General features: G+C 41.8%; 3 protein-coding genes across 5 annotated transcripts in view; 2 read left to right on the forward strand and 1 right to left on the reverse strand.

The window, feature by feature from the left end:
• The first annotated feature begins 1,776 nt into the window (after positions 1-1,776).
• pus7 (pseudouridine synthase 7) lies at positions 1,777-10,545 on the forward strand. Of its 2 annotated transcripts, XM_035183415.2 has the most exons (18): positions 1,777-1,911; positions 2,092-2,211; positions 3,177-3,473; positions 3,571-3,655; positions 3,915-4,031; positions 4,127-4,271; positions 4,780-4,797; positions 5,109-5,220; positions 5,308-5,385; positions 5,523-5,651; positions 5,799-5,924; positions 6,012-6,073; positions 6,169-6,329; positions 6,978-7,104; positions 7,531-7,632; positions 8,056-8,185; positions 8,371-8,462; positions 10,033-10,545. In XM_035183415.2, exons 1-18 carry the CDS (start codon positions 1,874-1,876, stop codon positions 10,167-10,169), a joined length of 2,076 nt encoding a protein of 691 aa, XP_035039306.1. In that variant the 5' UTR covers positions 1,777-1,873; the 3' UTR covers positions 10,170-10,545. The 2 variants fall into 2 exon arrangements, with proteins under 2 accessions (XP_035039306.1, XP_035039307.1); XM_035183416.2 differs by lacking the exon at positions 4,780-4,797 and having other exon boundaries at positions 1,859-1,911.
• Positions 10,546-11,754: 1,209 nt separating this feature from the next.
• LOC118125064 (endonuclease domain-containing 1 protein) lies at positions 11,755-13,002 on the reverse strand. Its single transcript, XM_035183418.1, has 2 exons — positions 12,656-13,002; positions 11,755-12,494 (listed from the first exon to the last, which is right to left on the reverse strand). The coding sequence occupies exons 1-2, from the start codon at positions 12,968-12,970 to the stop codon at positions 11,895-11,897; spliced, it is 915 nt and encodes a 304-aa protein (XP_035039309.1). The 5' UTR covers positions 12,971-13,002; the 3' UTR covers positions 11,755-11,894.
• A 6,532-nt stretch (positions 13,003-19,534) lies between these two features.
• The window catches only part of gatad2b (GATA zinc finger domain containing 2B), a 51,473-nt gene continuing 47,525 nt past the window's right edge, over positions 19,535-23,482 (forward strand). For both annotated transcript variants that reach the window (XM_035182173.2, XM_035182174.2), the window contains exon 1: positions 19,535-19,662. The gene's annotated coding sequence lies outside the window, so the exon portion shown is untranslated. The remainder of the gene's footprint in view (positions 19,663-23,482) is intronic.

Raw genomic sequence — 23,482 nt, forward strand, 5'->3', positions numbered from 1 at the left:
GCGATACGCTCGCTCGCACGCCGAAACCATCGGTGAAGGGCGCTGGCGTAGCGTGCGGCATCGCAGCCCATGTGAACCGCACAAAGGTTTAACAGGGGTGGATGGGAGGCGCCTGGCTTTCCTTGGCGCTGCGCTGCGCGGTGCTTCAGCGCCCGGTGTAAACCCGGCGTCAGTGTACCATAATCTGGATGCCAGATTGGCAGGCTGCAGAAAACATACCAATGAACATCGGCCAATGTTATCGGTGAAAGTCAAGTTTATTACCGATACGCCGATGGCAGTAAACGAGGTAAATATCGGCCGCTACCGATATACGGCCGATACATCGGTGCACCACTACTAACTGGTAATCAGGAAGAAATGTCAACATGGATTAGTAGTGGAGGTTTTGTTCTGTTATTAAGAACTTAACCTACCCAGAGGTCCGAGATGCACCATAAATTACCATGGTGATTACAGATTACAAAATAATACAGAGGAAAAGTCATAATTCTAGCAGTCCACTACTTTTATTTATTTTTCAATTACCGCACACTCCCCCACCTCCACTCCACCCACCCTCATGAGGACTGGAATATAATCATTAAGTATTCAAGTATTAAAAGTAGCCTATTCTAGCTGCAATTATGGTGATAATAAAACAGTAAAACAAAACAGAAGAATTGAGACGAAAAAGACAAATGAATAATAATAAGAAGGAGAACAATCACAAATTTATTATTTCAAATTAAACTGTAGGAGGTTAACATCACCTAAAGATTTTCTTGGAGCTTTCTTCTATGTTGTACATAATCTTCTCCTTTAGTCATTTGGAGGGGATTTGGGGCATGGTTTGAAGCCATCAGATATCACAATAAAAGGTTGGTTCTCAAATAGTAATTTTTAAATATTAAATGATATCAAAATAGTCTTCCCAAAGCATGAATTTTAGCCTAATGTCTCTTATAAACTGGCAACTGACTGCAGTTGCCTGACACATCCCTGTAAATACGTATGACAATGTGATTACTTTACAGTACAGGGATTCTGCTGATTTTAAATAGTTGGCTGCGCTCACCATTGAGTATTATAGATTATTTAACAATAACAGATTCATTCAAGTTTACCTGATCTGCGCAACCCAGTGTCAGTAGTTTGACCCAGGATATAGGAGTGTGTGTGTGTGTGTGTGTGTGTGTGTGTGTGTGTGTGTGTGTGTGTGTGCGTGTGTGCGCGTGTGCTGCGTGTGCGTGTTTATATTTGTGATGAATTACTGACATATTTAACTTGTCAGAATGTCTAAAGTCTCACAACTTCTACAGCATTCAGTCCTGTTTGTCTGAGCAAACAATGAGCCCTCAACTCATAGACTCCTCTTCTCTTGACCCATGACATTCAGTCCATTAAAGGCACAACATTTTTTTTTTTATAAATAACAATAATAGAATAAAGCCGAACACACAACATGCTGTTAAGCAAGGCTCTGTTTTATTAGTGTAAAATTCAAATGTCAGTGGGATTTTGAATTATTTTGAATTTCTCTGCGACTCTCTGTGGGGCCCAAAACAAGTTATTGACCAGGGGCCCCTCAGGCGGTTTATCTGGCCTTGGCTGCTACAACAAATGTAACAGTGTTATTGTTGAAGAGGAGAACATGTGGAAGGCCACTTCTCTATTTGTATGGCACTCATCAAAAACGAAATAAAAAAACTAACAAACCAGTTGGTTGGCGGGTTTTGTTGTTGAGTTGTGCATCTTTGCTAAGATAGACAATCTTTTGGTCCAAGCTACCGCGGCGATGAACCAACCATATGCAGTGGGCGGGGCTTGTGGTAGCTTGTGTTTCCGGCACACACACAGAAACACGCGCACATGACAGAGAAGCTGTGTTTGGATGCTGCTCCGCTCTCTGCTGACTCTCTACACACACAGGTACATTTCTATTCGCACTGTTACCCACAAGCAGCGACGCGTGTCGTGTTTTGTGCGACGAGGTTTCATCTTAGATTTGCCGTCAGCCTCAGCCGGCGGAGTTACCCTGCTAAGTACTGACAATGCGGCTGTGCTAGCGGCTCGGCTAACGTTTGAGTGCTTAGCAGTATGTTCATCTAGTTTCAGTGCCTCCGTCCAGCTCGGCCTCCTGGAGAAGTGCCGGCCACTGTTCAGCCTCTGGAAGACGAGACGTGTCTCCCCGAGCCCCAGTTATCTGTTCATACCTCGACTCTACAAAAAGTAAGTTGATGCTAATATTTGCTAGGCCACTACTGCCTTAACTCGTGTCAACACTGCAGTGCAATATTCGCTGGTGGTTCCCAAACATCCCTACCTGTATGTTGGTAATAACACATGTTGTCTGTCTGTCTGTCAGGTTAAGTAGGTCCTCTGTGGGGACAACACCTTCAGATATCCACTTTAAAGTCTAAGGACGTTGATCACGACAGGATTTAAATTATAGGAGGATCAGTGACCTTCGTATATATACACTAGGTAATTGCCACTCTAATTTTCAATGAGGTTTAAGTGAAAAGTCGTCCATATGTAATTATGATCATAATAGACTTTATTCATGTATCACCTTTTCAAGTTACAAGGTGCTTTACAAGTTAAAAATGAAAATTGTTGCAAATGAGATTACAGTAAAAACAAGATTAAATTGAACTTTGTAAGATTACAAAATTTGTAAGATCAGAACTAAGAGAAAACACACCTATAAAAATATTTAGGAGATTTAAAAGAGGAGTATGCCAGATGGATCTCCTCAGGGAGGTTTTTCCAAAGAATGGCTAGTAGGGCCTTTGCTGATGACCTCTGAAATGCACTTTGGTGCAAGTCAACAACAAGCCTTAGAATCGGAAATACAATCTTAAGATCAATTCTAAAATTTACTGGAAGCCAATAAAGAAAAATTAAAAAACAGAGTAATATGCTTGTTTTCCTGGAGACTGAGGAGTTTAAGATGCTGACCATGTAATCACAATATTGCCATCCCTGATTTAAGTGCAGTAAAGGACCTTTGCTGCATCTGCACTCTCTCCTCGTTTTACTGTGAGCTCTATTGTTTCCTACAAAATAAAGACAGAAAGTACATCACCGATGTTATATTGTTAGATTTCAGGAAGCTCTTTTCAGTAGCCCTTATAAAAAACATTTACTGTACTTTGTTTGAATTAAAACATTTTTTCTCCCTCTTATCCCAGCTTGGCTCTGATGGCTGAATCCAAACCTGCGTCTGTCCAGGTTGGAGAGAAGAGAGGCTGTCTAGAGAATAAAGAAGACACGCCATCAAAGAAACCCAAAGTAGAGAGTGATCACGAAAATGGAGGTAGTCCCCACCAAGATGAAAAGGAGGAGCCTGAGGGGGAAGGGAAAGATGTTAAAGAGGAGGATGGCGAGACCTTTGCTGATATGATGAAGCATGGCCTCACGGAGTTGGATGTGGGCATCCTGAAGTATGTCAGTGAACATGAGGGCTTCTCAGGCATCCTAAAGGAAAGGTTTGTACTCAAAAGTCAGCAATTTATTTAGCAGAATTTGCCTCGAAAACTATTGTTTGTTTTGTTTAATATAGGATTTCTTGTGGTCTGTTCTCAGATATTCGGATTTTGTGGTGAATGAAATCAGCAAACATGGCAAGATAGTGCATTTAGATGACCTCTCTATCCCTGCAGAGGCTGAGGTAAGGTATTCAATTCAATTTCAATCCCCAGTCTCACTGGTCTTTATTATTAAGACTTCACCAACATGGCTAATCCTTTAAATTGTTCTATTATTTGTTGTTGAACCCAGTCAGAAATGTCTTCAAATAGTCTGCAAGTCTCTTATTTATCATACATTCACATTTGATGACTTGGTGATAAAAAGGTGGTATTTGTGATATTTATACTGTTTGCAAAGATAATGCTTTCTGAAGTTTTGTGTTGTTTCTTCCATTTCAGGAAGTTCAAGAACCTGAGCCGCAGCCAACAGAAACTGACGTACTGACTGAAGAGCAGAAAAAACAGCTTGGAGAGCTGCAGCTCTTCAAGAATAAAGAGGGTAATGTCTTCATTGAGGTGAGTTTACATTCACTGGACCCCAGTATGACATCACTTAAAATTCCATCCAGAGTTTTAGATAACATCTTTACCCTGCTCCTCAACTTTTGTAGGTGATGGATGACACAAAAGAGAAAAGGACACTGGTCCACAAAGCCATCAAGACTCTGTTTCCTGGTCTGGAAACAAAGACAGAGGAGAAGGAAGGACACAAGTTCATTGTAGCATATCACGCTGCTGGGAAGAAAGCACTAGCAGGTACGTGGAGAGGAGACAGAACCAAGTGCTCGTATGAAAATGCCTGGATAGATGTATAACGATCATCCGAGAAATAATTTATTGCATGTCTTTGTTATCTGCTGCAATGCATGTGGTCACAGCTGAATTCGACCAGTAAAATGTAACGCATGCACTTGAGCATGAGCACGATCAACATGCCTGCATGATTCTGCACCAGATCTTAACTCACTGGTTTTTCAACCATTGGTTTTTGGTTATAGATGGACCTTGTTTTTCCGGTGGAATGCTCTAACTATGACATGGTTTAGTCAGACAGAAACTTTATAGATCACAAGGAAACCTGCAATATCAGGGTGCTTTGAAAAAAACAAAAACACCATTGTTGCATATACTATCTTAAATACCCTCGCTCCACTCGCAGGCCTGTGCATGAGATCTCACCTCTGACTACTCTTCCCATCGTGTGTAATCATCTCTTTCTTAGTAACATTATTCTATCCTCCTTTTGCTCTTCTCTGGGGGATAGAGGTCAGAACAACTACAGGTAAGAGCCTATTCTCCACACACGGAGTTAGGTGTTGGTAACTAGTCATGGTTAATATACTCTTCATATTGTAAAAAGCTGTTAAAACCTTAATTTGTTTCCATCTTTTATTGCAATATAGTGATTGAACAGAGGTGAGAAAATGGTCTTAATTAAAAGCTGAGGTTTTTGGCACACGGTTGGTTTTTATTGAGGTAAACATGCTCAGAAACATTTAAGGAGAAAATCCTTATGGAGGTCTTCTAACAGATTTTTGTCTGAATTATAACAATTCTCACTTCAGTAAAACTTCTTCTCTGTGTCCATAAAAGCTCCAAGGAAACACTTTTGGCCAAAAAACCGTGGCTGCTTTTGCCACTTTGTCTTATACAAGGAGAATAAAGACACTATGGATGCCATCAATGTGCTTTCAAAGTTCCTCAGGTATGATTGCAGTCCTACAGTCTTGTTGTCCAATTAGCTGTTTGTAGTGAAGAACTGTCATGTGTATAATGATGCATGTCATTCTAGGCTCAGACCCAACATGTTCTCATACATGGGAACCAAGGACAAGAGAGCCATCACTGTGCAGGAGATTGCTGTGCTCAAGTGAGTGTGTGGTTTTGTAAGGGAATCACTCCATTAAGTGGTGGAGGTGTTTCAGCTGTCTTTATGCAGATGATAACTGCATGAGCTTGTTGCTCAGGATCAGTAATGAAGAACATCTTTCCCTCGTGTCCCATCAGGATCACAGCGGAGAGATTGGCTCATCTCAACAAGTGCCTCATGAACCTCAAGCTGGGAAACTTCTGCTACAAAAACCATCCTCTGAAGCTGGGGGAGCTGCAGGGAAATCACTTCACTGTGGTGATCAGGTCACAAGCCAATGTTTCCCATGACTTTTGTTAACCCTGTTCCTTTGATTTGTTGGGATTGCTGGTTCACTGTAAACTGGACTATATCCCACAGAGCTGTAAAATCGTATTCATGAAAAGTTAACTGTTGCTGTTTTTGTATATCAGGAACATCTCAGGAACAGATGAGCAGGTCCGTCAGGCCATGTCATCCCTCAAGCAGACAGGTTTCATCAACTATTATGGCATGCAGCGCTTCGGCACCACGGCTGTTCCTACACAAAACGTTGGCAGGTAAGGTTGTGTGACGTAGAGATACTGGCATGAATTATAACAAAATGGTATATTCAACTGTTGTTTTCTCCTTTTTGTTTGGGGCAGGGCCATTTTGAGAAATGACTGGAATGAGGTAGTTGATTTGATATTGAAGCCCCGTCCCGGAGGTAATAAAAAAAAAAAAAAAGAAGAAGAAAGAAATAAGTCTCTTTCCTTACATCTGTAAAGTATTTAACATTTCCCCCATCTTTGCTTTTTTCAGCAGAGAAAGAGTTCCTGGTCCGCTGTAGGGAAGAGTGGGCTAAGTCTCAGGACCCAGAGGCGGCTCTGAAAAAGCTGCCCAACAAACGCTGTGTGGAGGGCCAGCTGCTACGAGGCCTATCTATGTATGGCAAGAAGAACATCGTCACAGCCTTCGGACTGGTTGGTTTTTTGTTCGTAATCCCTTAGTTATGCTGCTATAGGCCAAGCCTGCTGAGCGAAACTCCCATCATGCAGCATAACCAGTCAGACAGAGCTTAGATATGACAGTTACACCCCTCAACCCAATTTTTCTCCGCTCACCCCAACTGGTAGAGGCACGTGGCTGCTGTAGAAGACACTGACACTGTGGTCTGCGTGAAACAAGCTGTTTTACTCTAATTATCAGGTACCTGTGTAAAACACTGAATCAACTTTCGCAGGAAGCTGACCTGCGGGAAGTCTTTCTTGCTTACATGCATGTCAATTTACCAGAACCCCCCCCCCACAATACACACAGAGACATCAGGTTAGCAGAGGGGGGTGACGAGACTGACCAAATAGGTTACTGCCTGGTAGGAACACTGTAAATTAGCCTGTCCAGGACTTCCTCAGTTGCATTCGAAGACCCTTTGTTTTGGCACTGTTGGGTACTATACAAATATACAAATTTGAATAAATAAACTAAAGTTGGCTGCTACTTGAAGAACATTTGTCTATTTAGTTGAACATCAATACGTTAATATTTTCTTATGTTTAGTTTTTTTTTTTACATCCCGCAAGACAATACTCTTCTCTGTCTGATGGCTCCTGTTTGTTTGTTTTTTCTAGATCCCCCGTAACAACCGTCTGATGTACATCCACAGTTACCAGAGCGTGGTGTGGAACACTATGGTGAGCCGCAGAATTGACGCCTTCGGCCTGAGGGCTGTAGAGGGGGACCTGATGCTCAGAGGAAGTAAGTAATTCCTTATTTCCAATGTGTCTACAACAGTTCACGTCACATTTTACATACATTCATGAGCATTGTAATAATCTTCTCATTTAACTTTCAGCAAGACTGCAAATATTAATTTCTGATAACTTGAAACTATCACTTTAGCCAGTTTGTTTCAAGCTAAGGTTAATAATCCTGGAAAAGCTAGGAAGAGAATACTGCAGATGGATCCCGGACAGGGAGGTTGGTTGGTGACAGGTTCGCCAGCCAACCATTTCATTTGGTCTGACTGAAATTATTAGTCGTGTTTATTTAATTGACTGAGACAAACATCGATCATGTAAAATGCACTCCGCGTCATTCACTGTCTCTGTAACAGCATTTTCAGTCTTGTGATGTGATGAAGAAAATGCTGTGTACTGATTTGTCTCTGATGTGTTCATGAAGCCGCAGCACATGTGCTGTCTGCAGAGGAGGCTGAGAATCACACCATCCATGATATTGTGATGCCTCTACCTGGGTTTGACGTCATTTATCCCACCCACCATGGTAGGAATTGGCTGTGTGCTATTGTTTTTTTTGTTTTTTTTGCTTGTGACTTAAAAGTATAACGACTAATTTTGTACATGAAAATGGGCACACACTTAAAGTAGAGCTGGACATTAACCGAAAATGTATTAAAAAAATATAAAATAAGTTCAACATTTTTTCCCAGGACATTAGGGTTAAAGTGATCAGAACAATTGTATTAAATAATTGTTCATTAATGGTTATCAAGGTAAGTGTTTGAATACCACCCAGCTTGAATGGGTAAAAATATAACAAAGCTGCTGTTGAAAAGCTAAATAAAAGAAATACTCAACAAAATAAACAAAAGAAGGAATATAAATAAAATAGTAAGTAAACCTACAATAGAATTATCTCAGACTTACATTTTCCTTTTCATTTATTTTTGTTTTGTGTTTGTGTCAGTGGGTAAAGGTTACAAAGAGCTGCTCACTGCTGACGGGCTCGACATTGACAACATGAGACACAAAGTGAAGGACTACTCTTTGGCTGGAGCTTACAGACGTATCATTATCAGACCCAGCGAAGTCAGCTGGTAAGGCCTTTCACTGCATGAAATATAAAGTAATAGTACAAAAGCAGTTTATCATGATAACATTCACTGTCACTGTTGTACCTTCTACTGTCTAACACTGTTAAAACATCAAGGCTGTCACTAGCCTTAACTCTGCATAGCACAATAAACACATGTGTTGTGATGGTTTTGTGTGTTCGCTGCAGGGAGGTGATTCAGTACGACGACCCCAGAATCTCCCTGGTGCACACTGATTTTGAGAAAATGGAGAACAAACCTGCCCCGGTCTTCAAAACAGGTCAGTTGTATCTTAGTTTTACTGAGTCAATCTGTGGACCAATACCTTGCAGTTAAAAGCATTTCTTGTGGCATTTATTACAATTGTAAAGAGTAAATGAGGAAAGAGGGACTCCGCTGAAAAACAACAGAATTTGTAAACTTAGACAATGTATGGAGAGATGGTGGGGCGTGCTCGGTTTGTCTTAACTTGATTGTGAGCGGATTACCTGATCACTACAACCAAGTTTAAACAGCATTTGTATAGGAAAGCTTTTTGATCCATATAAACTGTTGGTTATTATATCCGTGATCACTATAAGTGGTTTCCACTTTATTATTATTACACGTGTAAATCAGAAAACAGAAAATGTTCTCAGCAGGTTACAGTAAATAAAGAAATAATTGTGAAATTAGTTTTTGAACAAAATGAAAAAGTGATGCAACAAATAGTGAACAATAAAGAATAAGGACCGGTAAAAATATGCCTACACCTAAAGATAATGGGGGAAAATGGTACACAAATTTGCATACTCTCCAATGCCAGATCTGGGATTTTGGGGCTTTATCAGAGGCATTTCAGATGCTGGTATTGGAACATCTTTATTTTTAATAGAAAAACTAAAAGTACCAGCTTTTACAAGGTCTGTCAGTTTTCTAGATCTCAAATAATGTGTAGATTAATTGACGAGAAATTGATCAACAGAAATTGAATTGGCGACTATTCTTATAATCCTTTAAGTCATTTTTAAAGTGAAAATGTGGAACATTCGATGTTAACTGCAGGATACACAACAGCTTTGCAGAATGCACAACAGCTGTATGGAAACCACAACAACATTTCAGAGTACAGAAAAGGATGTGGTTGGACAGAACCGAAGACAGTGGATTTGTTACTGTAAAGTCATGCCTGTGTACATGTCATAATTTGGATCCAGAGATGAATATGTGTCTGATAAATAAATGTGTTCATGAAAATATTCCATGAGGGTTTAGTTTATGAAGTATTTACATTACTTTCTCCTATTAAACACAGAAGCCATGCTTCTGATTTTAAAGTCAACCACATAGCTCTTTACCAAAACATCTGTCCAGGTAGACACAGCTCTGATAAAATGGTCTTTTTGACGTCTGCTCTCATGAGTCTGATTTTCTTGGGGTCTGTGGGACATTTTAATGTTATGAAATCTTGAGAGCATATTGAATTACATCATACGAATGTCCTTTATTAAAATATGCCCTTAGAATTTCAAACTCTTCTTCAATTCTTTCAAATTCAGTTCACATTTCATATAAGGAGTAAACAGGTCCTCTCCTCCTCACAAACGAGGCAGGGTTTATACAGTATCATTGCTACTTTTGCCAACTGAGACTTGCAGTACATAAGAACTGTTATTAATATTGAACAGTCGTCCGGGAATAAGGATTTGTCCAACCGCAAACAAAAAGCATTTCTGTAATCTAAAATGTTGTTTTGTGAATTGTTGTTTTTTCCTAAATGTTTTCTGAAATTCACGTTTGTAGCTCTAGTTGTCTGATATTGTACTCTCTCTACATCGCCTAATACAGTATTACTTTCCTTTACCCACCAGAGGGGAAGCACCGGGCTCTGCGGATGGAGTTCTCTCTGCCTCCTTCAACCTATGCCACAATGGCAATCCGGGAGGTTCTCAAGTTGGACACAAGCATCAAAAAACAGACGCAGCTCAACACAACCTGGTTCAACTGAGACCAAAACACACTCTGACATAAAGCAGACTGCTTCTGGCTGCAAAGCACCTGTCTACTGTGGCTACTTTAAGTGTAGTGTGTGTGTGTATGAGCAAGTGATCGGGTTCTACATGAATCTATGTATCTTTGTAGAGCAACAAATACTATTATTCAACCTTTTTTTTAAATAATGTTTTTACTTGCTCTAAAATATTTTCTGTGCTGCAATGATTGAGAATAATTTGACTGATTTAATAACCCTTGTGATTTCAGGGTGCTCTCACATAGGGACTCTTGCTGCACAGGGTGATCTGAGCTTTGTATAGAAATCAGAATTTTTTATTTTAAACTCAATGAAAAAGCTTGAAGATAGAAATTAAAATCATTTAAATGTTGAGTTTACCATGTGCAGTCATTGTTTATGTGGGGCTTTGATTGGTTGAATTTTTTACTCCATACAGAGAGAGCATGGTGTGTCTCCCCCATTTTTGACCATTAATATGACGCAAACCCCGTCTCCCTCTACTGGCCATAAGAAACAAGTGTCTTCCCAGTGGATGATCTGATATGTATTTTGAGTTCTTTAACAGTCTGCTGCTGGTCAAAATGGGAACTCTGGAGGTGACCAGCACCTGCACTCTCAAACCAAACACTATTACTAATCATATTATTCACTATGGGTTTATGTCTGCCTTCCTACTTTTGGATCAGTTCTGTTTTGAATGGTAATGTTAATCTATGACCTGCTATGACCATTTATGTTGAAATCACAAACAAATTTCCAACTAGATTCTGAGGAATAACATGAACAAAGTCACCTTAAAGACTACTGGGTAAAAAAACGTTTTTATTATTATTACATACCACTTAAATTAATTTGGCTTTGGCATTCACATTTCATGACATAGTTTGTGATCCAAATGTAACCAAGCACTGAAACCAAATTGAGCTTTTTTATATTCTGATCAGCTCAGAAACATCCTACCTTATTGGGTTAAAGAAGCGTTGCTTAAAGCTTTAGTGTATCAGTTTGTGTGAAAATGTAAAACTGTAGGACTAATCTGTCTGTGCTGAACAAAAGGCCTACACAGGCAGGTGTCGTTCCCAGTCATAAAGAGGATAAGTGAGCATAAGATAAAGTGAATGAACAGTACAGCAGAGTACAAGAGAAGGCCAGAGAATGCATGGGTTTCTCATGGCAAGTTCATGCATAATAAAATCTTTTTCAGTTTGTCCCATCAAATCCAACACAATTGAATTAATAGATGTCAACAATGTGGAGCATTTTCTAAACAAAGAGGTTAAATATATTTACTTTTTATGTCAACATTGAGGACCAGTCACATCAGTTTCCGGTCATCCTCAGCAGAGATGGAGCTTTCAAAAGAGATTTTTTGTAATAGTAGTAGTACAGTATATTTCTTCTCAAACGAAATATAGAGTGCAAATAAGAACAATTATTAGTTTAGGTATGAGCAAATATTGGATGATCACAGTAGGATGAATACATCATGCCCCAAATACATGAAAATAATTGACTATTTACTGATTTGTTAAGTGTACATTTAAAAAATATATATTTTTAAGTTTTATTTACCCAGGAAAATTGCTAAAATAGGAATAAATCGGGTTGAATGAATATTGAATCAAAGGATTTATTCCAAATCACTTCCTAAATGTTGCACATTACTGATTTTGATGTAAAATGAAGCTATACTTGATCTGATGGTCCATCGTCATGCTTTCAGTGTAGGGCGCTGTTAACACTATTAGGAGCCACACAGTTGTCATAGAAGATCTGGAAGGAGCCACTAACATAAGTTACCCTCTTCAGGAAGTCCTCCAGCTGCTGCACCGTCATTTCCTGAACCTTGTTATTCTCCCTGTCGTTTAGACCATGAGCTGCAAATGCAGGGAACTTCGAGCGCTCGGAGTAGGGTGAATTGTGGTCGAAATCAATGCAACAGTAGGCCGACCAGAAATAGCTGGGGATGCCCAGGCGTTTGATGTTCTGGCGGCGTATTGTGTGACCTGAGGTGGTGACCCCGGTGACCACATAGGCGGTGCCTCGGCAGTAGTTGTTGAGACGCCTGCGAATGATGTGCTCATGCTTTGTCCAGGCGCCCATGTTGAACTCTGCTACCTGAGGAACCACATTGGTCAGAGTGTAGGTGGCTGCTTTGTCATCAGGGTGGGCCTGGTGCTCATCTGGATTCAGTTGTCCACGCTCGTAGAACACAGACTCAGAGTAGTCATCGAGGACAGCCTGTGCAGCTTCTAAAGATTTTGGAGCATTTTCTGAAGACAGCTGCTGCATCTCTATTGAGCCAGACACCGTGGACAGCTGCCAGGATAAACAGTGTCATTATTTAAATCTCAAAATAATATATACTTAAACTAGATATCAAGACCAAATAAGACTAATTCCTGAAACAATTCTCTCTGTTTTCCCATAAAAACACTCTCCTAAGTAGGTTAAACGTTGAATCCAGAAACCATTCCTACCTGTGGCTCATACATCCAAGGCACATCAGCCTTCTTGGAGCCATCCGAGCGCTTGAAGGTGTACGCAGAATAAACAGGGATGTGGCTGAAGGTGTCGTACAGAGTCACAAATCGTGGTTTTCCCTCATAGAACTGGCAAATCTTTTTGAACGACTGCTCCTCAAGCCCTCGAGGCAGCGTGCCCATGTACAGGAACTGTTTACACCCCGGAGATAGATTTTCCTGCACCTCTGCTCCTGCCATCACGACTAGCAGATAGATGAGGGCTTGATCTGCTCTGTCGACAATCATGATGAGACGTGAACCACTGTGCATTCAGTCCCTCTGAAAAGCTGTCGTGCTGTGTGGACTCTGTCTGCTCTGTGTGCGTCATACCATCTCGGGTTTATTATGCAAATGCTTATCTCCTTTAGTGCCCAATCCATTACTCTGTTTGAAAAGTGACAAGTAACCAGAAGCCATCACGTTATGGTGGGAATTATAATAATAATAATACATTTTATTTATAGAGTGCTTTTCACAGTACTCAAAGACACTTTACAAACGTTAAAATTTACATAAAAAGCTACATACTAAAAACATAGAGCACACAACATACATCACACATTGTAAGCAGTTCTGAAAAGGTGAGTTTAGATTTTTTTAATTGGACATTGTTAGATTGGTGCAGTCTCGGATGTGTTTGGGGAGAGAGTTCCAGAGGGAGGGGGGCAGCTACGGAGAAGGCCCTGTTGCCCCAGGCCCGGTGCTTGGTCCTGAGTGGATGGGACAGGAGGTTAGCATCAGAGGAGTGGAGCCGACGGGATGGAGTGTGGTGGTGGAGCAAGTCAGTGAGGTAGGAGGGGGCCTGGTTATGGAGGGCTTTATGAGTGAGGAGAAGGACTTTGTATTGGATGCACTGTGGGACGGGGAGCCAGTGGAGATTCTGGAGAACAGGGGTGATGTGATCAAGGGAGCGGGAGTGGGTGTTCTGAATGAACTGTAGTTTATTTAGTATTTTTGGATGATGTGCCATAGAGAATACAGTTGCAATAGTCGATTCTGGAGGTGATGAAAGCATGGATCAAAGTTTCAGCAGCAGAGCAGGAGAGTGATGGGTGTATACGGGCTATGTTTTTTAGGTGGAAAAAGGCAGTTCTGGTGATTTGGTTAACATCGTGTTCAAAGGAGAGGTTGCTGTCAAACATGACTCCGAGGTTGCAGATGTGTGGGGAGGGAGAAAGAGTGGAGTTGTCGATGGTGAGGCAGAAGTTGTGACTGGTTTTAGTGAGGGATTTGGGACCGATGATGATCATATCCGATTTGTCACAGTTTAGTTTGAGGAAGTTGATTTGCATCCATGATTTAATGTCAGTGAGGCAGTTGCTCAGAGTGGAATGAGTAGCAGAGGTAGTAATACATTTAGTGGACATGTAGAGCTGGACGTCATCGGCGTAGCAGTGGAAGTGGTGACCATGTTGACGTATGATATTACCTAGAGGGAGCAAGTAGAGGATGAACAGGAGAGGACCAAGCACGGAAACCTGGGGGAGGCCTTGGGAAAGAGAAGCAGTGGAGGAGGTGCAGTTGTTGATACTGATGAAGTGTTGTCGGTTTGTAAGATATGATTTAAGCCAGGAGAGAGCAGTACTGGTGATGTTGAGGGAGGATTCGAGGCAGGAAAGAAGAATGGTGTGGTTGATGGTGTCGAAAGCTGCAGTGAGGTCAAGGAGAACAAGGATGTTGAGGTGACCAGAGTCTGAGGAGAGGAGGAGGTCGTTTGTGACTTTGAGGAGGGCTGTTTCTGTGCTGTGCTGTGAGTGGATACCGGATTGAAATTGCTCGAACAGATCGATGGAGATGAGGTGGGCTTTGAGTTGTGAGGCGACAACACGTTCCGAATATTTTTGACAGAAAGGGAAGATTGGAGATGGGCCGGAAATTGCTCATGGTGTCGGGGTCAAGTCCAGGTTCTTTGAGGATGGGGGTGACAGCAGCCAGTTTTAGTGTATAGGGTACTGAACCGGAGCTGAAGGACGAGTTCATGATTACTGTGATGAGTGGTGAGATTGGTGGGAGACAGTCCTTGACTAGATTGGATGGGATGGGGTCCAGGATACAGGTGGAGATTCTCATTCCTACTCCTAGTGGAGCGATGGAGAGGGTGTAAATGTTGTCAATTTTTGTTTGGAAAGATGAAAGGAAAGAGTTGCACTTTACACCTTCACTGTGAAGGATTTGGAGGTGTTGTCCCTGGGTTTGAGAAGTTTGTTTGTTGTGGAGAAGAGAGCTTTGGGGTTGGAGGAGTCAGAGTGTATGAGGTGTGAGTAGTAGGTGGACCGGGCTGAGATAAGAGCATCTTTGTATTGTTGAATGTAGTCGGTGTTTGATTATGTGAGGTTGCGAAAAACACTCACTTAAAACTTTAGACACTTTGTGCTGAAAGTTGTGCTGAATTAATAGATGCAGCAAAACGTAACAAGAGAGTGACAGTGTCAATTAAGGAAGAGCAAATTAAACCATTATTTTAGATTCTATTTAATCAAAGTGTTCAAACAATCCATTAACAATTAACACCTAAGATTTCCCCTAAGAAGTTAAAATGTGAAAAATGACTGTCCTGGGGGGTGGTCTGATCAACCAAATTTAGTGACAATGCTTTAGTTGTTGGGCCACTGGTGTGAAGGTGCTTTAAATACATGGACGTCTATGTATATTTGTTGAGATGTGGCATATAGAAATGCTCAAAATGAAAAAGTGTATTAAGAAATCTGTCTGGGCTGATTCACTTGACCAGTAACTATTTAAGATTCAGTAGATGTCTGTGTGTTTAGAAACCCCTACTAGAACAGTGGAATCAATGAACTAAACTTCAAGCATGTTTCAAGGACATAAAGAACTGGATGACCTGCAATTTTCTCTTATTAAACTCAGATAAAACTCAGATAAGACTCTGCAGCTTGTCCAAAATGCTGCAGCACGTGTCCTGAAAAGACCGGGGAAAGAGATCACATTTCTCCTGTATTAGCTTCACTACTCTGGCTTCCGGTTACATCTAGAATAGAATTTAAGATTCTCCTCCTCACCTACAAGGCCCTTAATAATATGGCACCATTATATCTTAAAGAGCTGATAGTACCATTCAACCCACTAGAGCACTGCGCTCCCAGAATTCAGGCTTACTTGTCGTCCCTAAAGTCTCTAAAAGTAGAGTAGGAGCCAGAGCTTTCAGCATCAAGCTCCTCTCCTGTGGAATCATCTCCCACTTTCAGTTCGGGAGGCAGACACCATCTGTACATTTAAGAGTAGGCTTAAAACCTTCCTTTACGATAAAGCTTATAGTTAGAGCTGGTCCAGGCTTGTCTTAGACCCGCTCTTAGTTATGCTGCTATAGGTCTAGAAGGTCGGGGGACACATGACACATGGAGCTTCTCTTCCCAGCTTCTCCTTCCTCTTCTCCATCCTGATCACATCAAAGAAATTAATATCTCATCAATACATGTTACTGACTTGACCTCTTCCCCGGAGTCCCTTTGCCTTATCGTCCACAGATCCAGGGCCGCGGCTGCGGCCTCATCGTGGATTATGATGGTGGATCGCGAATCAGAGATCATGATAGTAATGGCGGATCCTGTATCGTGTTGGCATCTGATAATGGTGGTGGACCATTATCAAGGTGGCAGCTGATGGTGGATCCTAATGGCGGCAGAGGATCATGATTGTGGACTATGGTGGCATCCAATCGTGATTGTTGAGGAATTTTTGACCATCCTCACACATTACTGTATATGCCACTATACACAATGTATATAGTGTATATTATATCTGTACAGGAGAATAGCTCCCTTCTGTCTCTATCAGTACCCAAGGTCAGGTTATAGATAAAGGGCCAACCAACAGTACATTGTAGTGTCTACGCTCATGGACTTTCATTTCTAACTAAGATGCGCCAGACAAAGAGGCACCAACTTCAAATCTCACCAACTACAACTCTTTTGCGTATTTTATCAGAAGCAAGACATAAGGACACAACGTGATTTAGGAATGCATTCTTGCTTAACTATCCATTAGGATGCGAACACCTACATGTAACATAGAGAGTGACAGCAATTCTAGCCATTCATGGATGTGCTGTTAGAATGGGTGACGCAAGTAGAGGGAGATATATGCAGATGCTGTGTGAGACATCTTCAGACTTGGGGGTGACAATTGCTCATGTTACTCTGTTAGTGTTTGTATATTGTTTCACCTTCTGGTCTCCTTGATGCATCAAGTCTACATTAAACTCTTTTGCATAAGACATCAGCTGCTGCCTGAGTTCTCCTTCCACCAGCTTCCAGAAGACTTCCATAACAGTGATGGTGGTGGCTGCTGATCGTGGACTATGATTACAACAGGACTGCTTGATATACAATATGTCTACTCAGATACCATTATTGACAATAATCCATCAATTAATTTACCTTCAATTATGCTACAAACTGTTTCTTCTAATCAATGCTGCAAATACCCTTATCTTTCTGATGTTCTGCTTTACACGTGACATCTATTGCACTTCTGTCCGTCCTGGGAGAGGGATCCCTCACATGTGGCTCTCTCTGAGGTTTCTACCTTCTTTTTACCCTGTTCAAAGTTTTTTTTTTGTAGTTTTTCCTTACTCTTGTTGAGGGTTAAGGGCAGAGGATGTCACACCTTGTTAAAGCCCTATGAGACAAATTGTGATTTGTGAATATGGACTATACAAATACAATTTGATTGATTGATTGATTGACATATGCCAGTACATAAATGCTTGAACATTCAACCAGTGCTCCTACTTATTTTTAGAGAAAAAATGTTTAATTTCATGTTCTTGGTTCAGACCTTTTAGAGCTAGGGTCTGAAGAGCAAAAATATACAAGCTTTCTCTTTTTTGTAAGAGGGCATTTAAATCCCCCCCTCTTCTCGAACTTTAACATGTAACACATCATTTTATTTAAATATCATGTAGAGTCAATATGTTGAAATTGATGTTATGGGGCTTTGGCACAGGTTCACATGTCTGTTTGCAGACCCTAACAATTATTTTATTAATGCAAATTTTTAAAACTCTTGATGTAGTCTGTCAGAGTCTGTCCTCTCTGCAGTGAAAGTGTCACCCTGTTGTTTCCCACAGTGATGCTCAGCCTGCTCTATTCTCCGCAATCTATCACTTGTATTTACTCTTTCATTCTTCAGTATGTTTTAGTGAGTGAAAAGACATTGCGCTTACAAAACATCTGTTTCCATAACAACAGCGTGACCTCTACTCTTGTGGAAACAAACACTTCCCGTATCTATCCTTCCATTTTAGTGACTACTGTGGTCAAGAAACATAACCTTTAAAAAACGAGTAACAGTGGAGACGAGGAGGAGCTGATGCTGTTTATATAAGTTTTTTTAAATTCTAATCTGTTAAAGTAATTTGTAGCTGCAGCTGTCAGACCATTGTAGAGCATAGTAAAAAGTATTTGCCTTTGGAATTTGGCAGAGATTAGATATAAAGTTGCATAAAAGATGCTCAAGTCTAAACCAGCTAGTGCTGTTCCTTTAATCCCTAAATGTTGTTACAATATTTGTAACAGAATCGTTATTGTTAATAAATCATATATTATACAATATATAATTTATGGGTTCTCTTAATAGTATTGATGATTGATAAAAAATGATCAAAAGTCCCCTGAGAGTGCAAAAGATCAGATCAAAATATCATTGCAATTTAACAGCATTGAATGAACAATAGGAACACAAGTCATACTGTAGCCCTACACTTTAAGTGAAGTTCAAATAGAGACCACTAGAGGGCTCAGTCTGCATGGTAGTGGCTATGAACAGCTGCTACCAGCAACATCTAACTTCATTCATTGCCAGTAACCAAGGATATCCAAATGTGTATCATGGCCGCACTGTGCCTCTAGATGAGTCCTACAGCTTCTACTGTGGTTTATCATATGGTCAACAAACACTACTTCCCATTCCCAAAATAAACTGTGGAAGAATGTTATCCTACAAATAAAAGCTCGTATGAATCACATGACACGCAGCATCTGCTGGAAAGCAAAAGGATCACGTACAGGAAAAATAACCATTGTAAAGTATACGATGGATTATTTATTATTTCCAGTATGCAAAGTAGTTCAGGATGTCTGGCGTCTTGTTTGTGATGACTCCATGTTGTCCGTGCACGGAGGGCCGCAACTCTGTGAAAACCTATTTCTACCTGACAGATGTTTAACATTTAAACACCTCCAGTTATGTCCATGTGTCCCCTTCCTCTCCTCATTTGGGAAGTGTGCCGTAGTTACAGAGCATGGCGCTGCAGCTATGTTGCATGTCTGTCAGAACACAGTGGCAGACGGTGGAGACACAGGTCTAATGCTTTGGGCAGCCTCAGTTTAGTGAGACCGATGACGTTTCCTGTCACAGCTGTTAGCTTTGCTGGGTCTTTGTCATGTACATGCGTTCACGGGGAGCTGTTAGAGCGCCGTTCAAACAAGAAACCGGGTTTCTCTTCCTGATACCGGTCAAGAAACTCAGCCAGGTACAATCTACGTGGTTGAGTGGACATCTTCTAACAAGCAGTTAGTGAGTGGGTGCAGACCTCCACATTGTTTCTTTAGCCCCATCGGAGGGAACATGGCTCCATCCAGACACAGACAACAACACTAGCAGCAACCAATCACTCGTTGTCTCCACCGCGGAAACCAGCGACCAATCAGCTGTCTGAGTGCGTCAACTAATGCATGCCGTACGACCAATCAGCTGTGTGTCTGGGTCTGCTGGGGAAACAAATGGCCAATCAGCCGCCTGTCTCCTTTACACGGAGCGACTGCTGGACCAATGAGCCGCGTGTCTGGCTGCACCGACGGGGTGACTGTGTGTCGAGGCCCAATCAGCGGTTTAGTGCTGCCTGCCGGTGCCGGGGACTGGTGGTGAGGAGACGCTACAGCGCTGTCAGGACCGGACCGTGAACCCGGAGACGGTACACACTGAGGCGAAAGGAGACACAGGTGAGTCCGAGGATGTTCGCGGGGCCTGGCTCCGGTTGGGGATGTTTTGAAGTGGCAGCGACGGGGTTCCTATGGCGGCAGCACGGCGAGTAGTGCCGCTGTGCAGCCGATGGATACGCTGATGTGCCGATAGACAATAGAGCGGCTTCTCTTCGCTATTTATTGATGCAGACTGACATGTCGGCGACCAGCAGCCGTCGCCTCGAACTGTCCATCCACACTTAAATGTCTGGAAACGCAGTAGAACCGTTTAGGTCCATCCAAATCCTCCCCGGTGCTCCGTGTTTCGATAATAACCGAGCTGTTACCGGAGATGTTTGAATTACGGTGTGATGGGAGCGTTGAGCTGAATGCCTCCAGTCGGTTTCATTGTTTGATCCAGAGTCTCTAGGGGTTAACAGACTGGAGAAAGAGGCTACCTTCTCCAAATACGTGTTAATGCTCGTTTAAAGGGCACCGGGATGAGATGGGATGTTCGGACGGGTGTAACGGGCTAAAGCTGTGTGAGGTGGCGGATTAAAAGGCGTTAGGAGGAGGCCGGGGCTGCTGATGGCTCCCAGCAATTAGGAAGAAAATTTTGAAATGCATCAGCCATTTACGTAGAGACTCAACTGGCTTCATATGCACCTAAATGGCTGCCTGGCGCCTGACAGCACAACCAACACGTTACTGTAAGGGCAAGGCTTTATTCAGGCTGCGCGGCGGATTAACGGAGGTAGATGTCTGGATGACGTTAGAGACAAAACGGGAATCAATATTTAATGTGTGCTGCCTATTATTCTGCAGTGTAGAGGAGCTCATTTTGTGTCTGCTGCTGCACTGCTCCTCCACATTTACATGAGTCACGGGCAGATGGATTCACATCTGACTGCTATCACTGTCTCTGCCGTCCTGCTGTGCAGCGTGTACCGTCTTTGAGGTGGAGATAGGTTCAGTGAGGTGAAGAGAGAACGTCAGATTATACCGTCCTCCATTGCAAGCCATTAACAGGAGCTGGTCCTGCCACTGCTTCAGTTTGATATATTGACGTAGTGTCATACACAGCAACTGCAGGTAAGGAAAAGTTGCCTTTATAAAAACGAGTATTTTTGTCACTGGGAAAGTTGACAGACAGCAGCGTAGTCACTTTCACTCTGCTCAGCAGTGTATCACTTTCAACCAGCTGGGTGTTTCTAGTGGGGTCTCCTTCAGGACACAGTGCTCACTTCACAGATGTGAGCGTGGAGGTACAGCAGCCCCACAGCCTCTGGTTGTGAGATAAAAGTTGGCAGACCTTGACAAACTCAGCCCTCTACTCCCATAGTAAAAGTGGGTCCATATGAATGAAAGGTCCTTGCAGTTGAAGAGTGTGAATGAACTGTAGTATTCTCAATGGTGGAGTCCTTCCATTTCCTATTTCCAGCCCAGAGTCCCCTGGCAGCCCCAGCAGCATACAGATGAAGCCTATCGTACTGTATGACAGATTGTACAGTGCGTGTAGAGTACTGCAACATCAATTTTGATTAATATACAGTCAATGCAATTAGTTGTCCATGTTTTTAAGCCCCTTTAACTGGTCCTGGTTTGAATATTTGATTTAGTTTGTATCAGGAGACTGGATTTTAATCAATCAATCAATATATCAAAATTGTATTTGTATAGCCCATATTCACAAATCACAATTTGTCTCATAGGGCTTTAACAAGGTGTGACATCCTCTGTCCTTAACCCTCAACAAGAGTAAGAAAAAACTACCCCAAAAAAACCTATGAGCAGGGGAAAATAACGTAGAAACCTCAGAGAGCCACATGTGAGGGATCCCTCTCCCAGGACAAACAGAGGTGCAATAGATGCTGCGTGTAACTGAACACATCAACAAAATAATTTTACAGCATTGACTAGAAGAAACAGTTTGTTACATAATGGAGAAGTGTATCAATGTTTAAAGTATTTATATATTAGAAAATGTCCGATAGAGATGAAGGGAGCAGCAATGAAAACTGAATTAAGGAGTTGTTGTCAGTAATGGTATGTGAAGAGGCATATTGTATATCAAGCAGTCTTGTTGTAATCATAGTCCATGATCAGTTGCCACCACGATCAGGATCCCCCACCACAATCAGATGCCTCCACAATCCACCATCATGATCCGCCACCACCACTATCAGGATCAGGCTGTTAATGCTACTTCTCATTTCTATAATGTAGATGTGTTGCACACTATAGCTTATAACACTATATACTTATTATTTACTTATCACTGGCAGCTGTCTCTGAGACACCCATCCTTAAAGGGATAGTTTACCCAGAAAGGAAAATTCACTCATCTACTCACCACTATGCCGATGCAGGGGTGGGTGAAGTGTTTGAGTCCAAAAAACACTTTTGGAGTTTCAGGGGTAAACGGTGTAGCAGCAGAATCTAATACAATTGAAGTTATTAGTGACCAAAGCTTCAGACGTAATAAAACAACAGAAAAAACATAACATGCCTCCATACTGCTCCTGTGGTGTCATCTTAGTGTCTGCAAGCCCCGACATTCATATTCGACTAGAAACTGTCATTTACACCGTGTTTTAGCCTAATTGTCCGCTGATATCTTCTGACGAGGTGCATTCAGGGACCGTTGGAAATGCTACCGTCCGACCTCTGGTGGACTTTTACGCTTGAAACATTGTGTACATGACCTCTTTTCGAGTCAAATATGAATGTCGGGGCATGCAGACACTTGGATGACAACACAATAGCAGTATGCAGGCATGTTATGTTTTTTCTGTTTCATTACGTCTGAAGCTTTGGTCAGTAGTTACTTCAATTGTATTGGATTCTGCTGCAATACTATTTACCCCTGAGACTCCTAAAGTTTATTTGTTTGTGATAATAATGGCGGTTCCTGTATCGTGTTGGCATCTGATAGTGGTGGTGGACCATGATTGAGGTGGCAGCTGATGGTGGATCCTGATGGCGGCAGGGGACAATGACTGTGGACTATGGTGGCATCCGATCGTGATGGTGGATCCTGATCGTGGTGGCTGCTGACCATGGACTATGATTACAACAAGACTGCTTGATATACAATATTTCTACTCAGATACTCGACCATTACTGACAATAATCCATCAATTCATTGACCTTCCATTATGCTACAAAGTGTTTATTCTATGCTGTAAATACCCTTATCTTTCTGATGTTCTGCTTTACACGTGGCATCTATTGCACTTCTGTCCGTCCTGGGAGAGGGATCCCTCACATGTGGCTCTCTCTGAGGTTTCTACGTTCTTTTTATCCCGTTAAAAGGTTTTGTTTTTTTCCCCTTACTCTTGTTGAGGGTTAAGGGCAGAGGATGTCACACCTTGTTAAAGCCCTATGAGACAAATTGTGATTTGTGAATATGGGCTATACAAATACAATTTTATTAATTGATTGATCTTTGGAGGGTCGCACAGACCTCCATGTCATAGCAAATGGTTTCCTGACTGCTGTTAGGTCCCGGGATGAAATCCTCAGAGAGATTGTATGACCTTACGCTGGTGCAGTGGGCCATGGGTTCCTCCTGGTGCAGGACAATGCTAGGCCATACACACTACTGAGTCCCATTATGAGTTGCCGTGATGAAATTCACGCAAGTTGGATCAGCCCATGATTAAAACATTTTACTTTGACTTTCGGTGTGGTTTTGAATCCAGCCCTCAATGGGTTGATGATTTTGGTTTCCATTGACCGTTGTTACGTCATTTTGTTCACAATGTAGTTGCCCATGAGTTAGCAGGTTTCATTTCCAGTCAGTCAGTGAAGGCTGCAGGTCAGGTTATTAATCAGTGTATTGATAATATTATAGTGT

This window comes from Hippoglossus stenolepis, chromosome 17 (genome assembly GCF_022539355.2).
Source record: "Hippoglossus stenolepis isolate QCI-W04-F060 chromosome 17, HSTE1.2, whole genome shotgun sequence".
In the NCBI taxonomy this organism is placed as follows: domain Eukaryota; kingdom Metazoa; phylum Chordata; class Actinopteri; order Pleuronectiformes; family Pleuronectidae; genus Hippoglossus; species Hippoglossus stenolepis.

Excerpts from the sequence above, each read along its gene's own strand:
- pus7 (XM_035183415.2), top strand. The coding sequence starts at position 1,874 with ATGCTGCTCCGCTCTCTGCTGACTCTCTACACACACAG. Across the intron at positions 7,633-8,055 it reads CATTTATCCCACCCACCATG|TGGGTAAAGGTTACAAAGAG; the intron begins GTAGGAATTGGC and ends TGTTTGTGTCAG. Across the intron at positions 8,463-10,032 it reads TGCCCCGGTCTTCAAAACAG|AGGGGAAGCACCGGGCTCTG; the intron begins GTCAGTTGTATC and ends TTTACCCACCAG.
- LOC118125064 (XM_035183418.1), bottom strand. The coding sequence starts at position 12,970 with ATGCACAGTGGTTCACGTCTCATCATGATTGTCGACAGAGCAGATCAA. Across the intron at positions 12,495-12,655 it reads CTTGGATGTATGAGCCACAG|CTGTCCACGGTGTCTGGCTC; the intron begins GTAGGAATGGTT and ends TTATCCTGGCAG.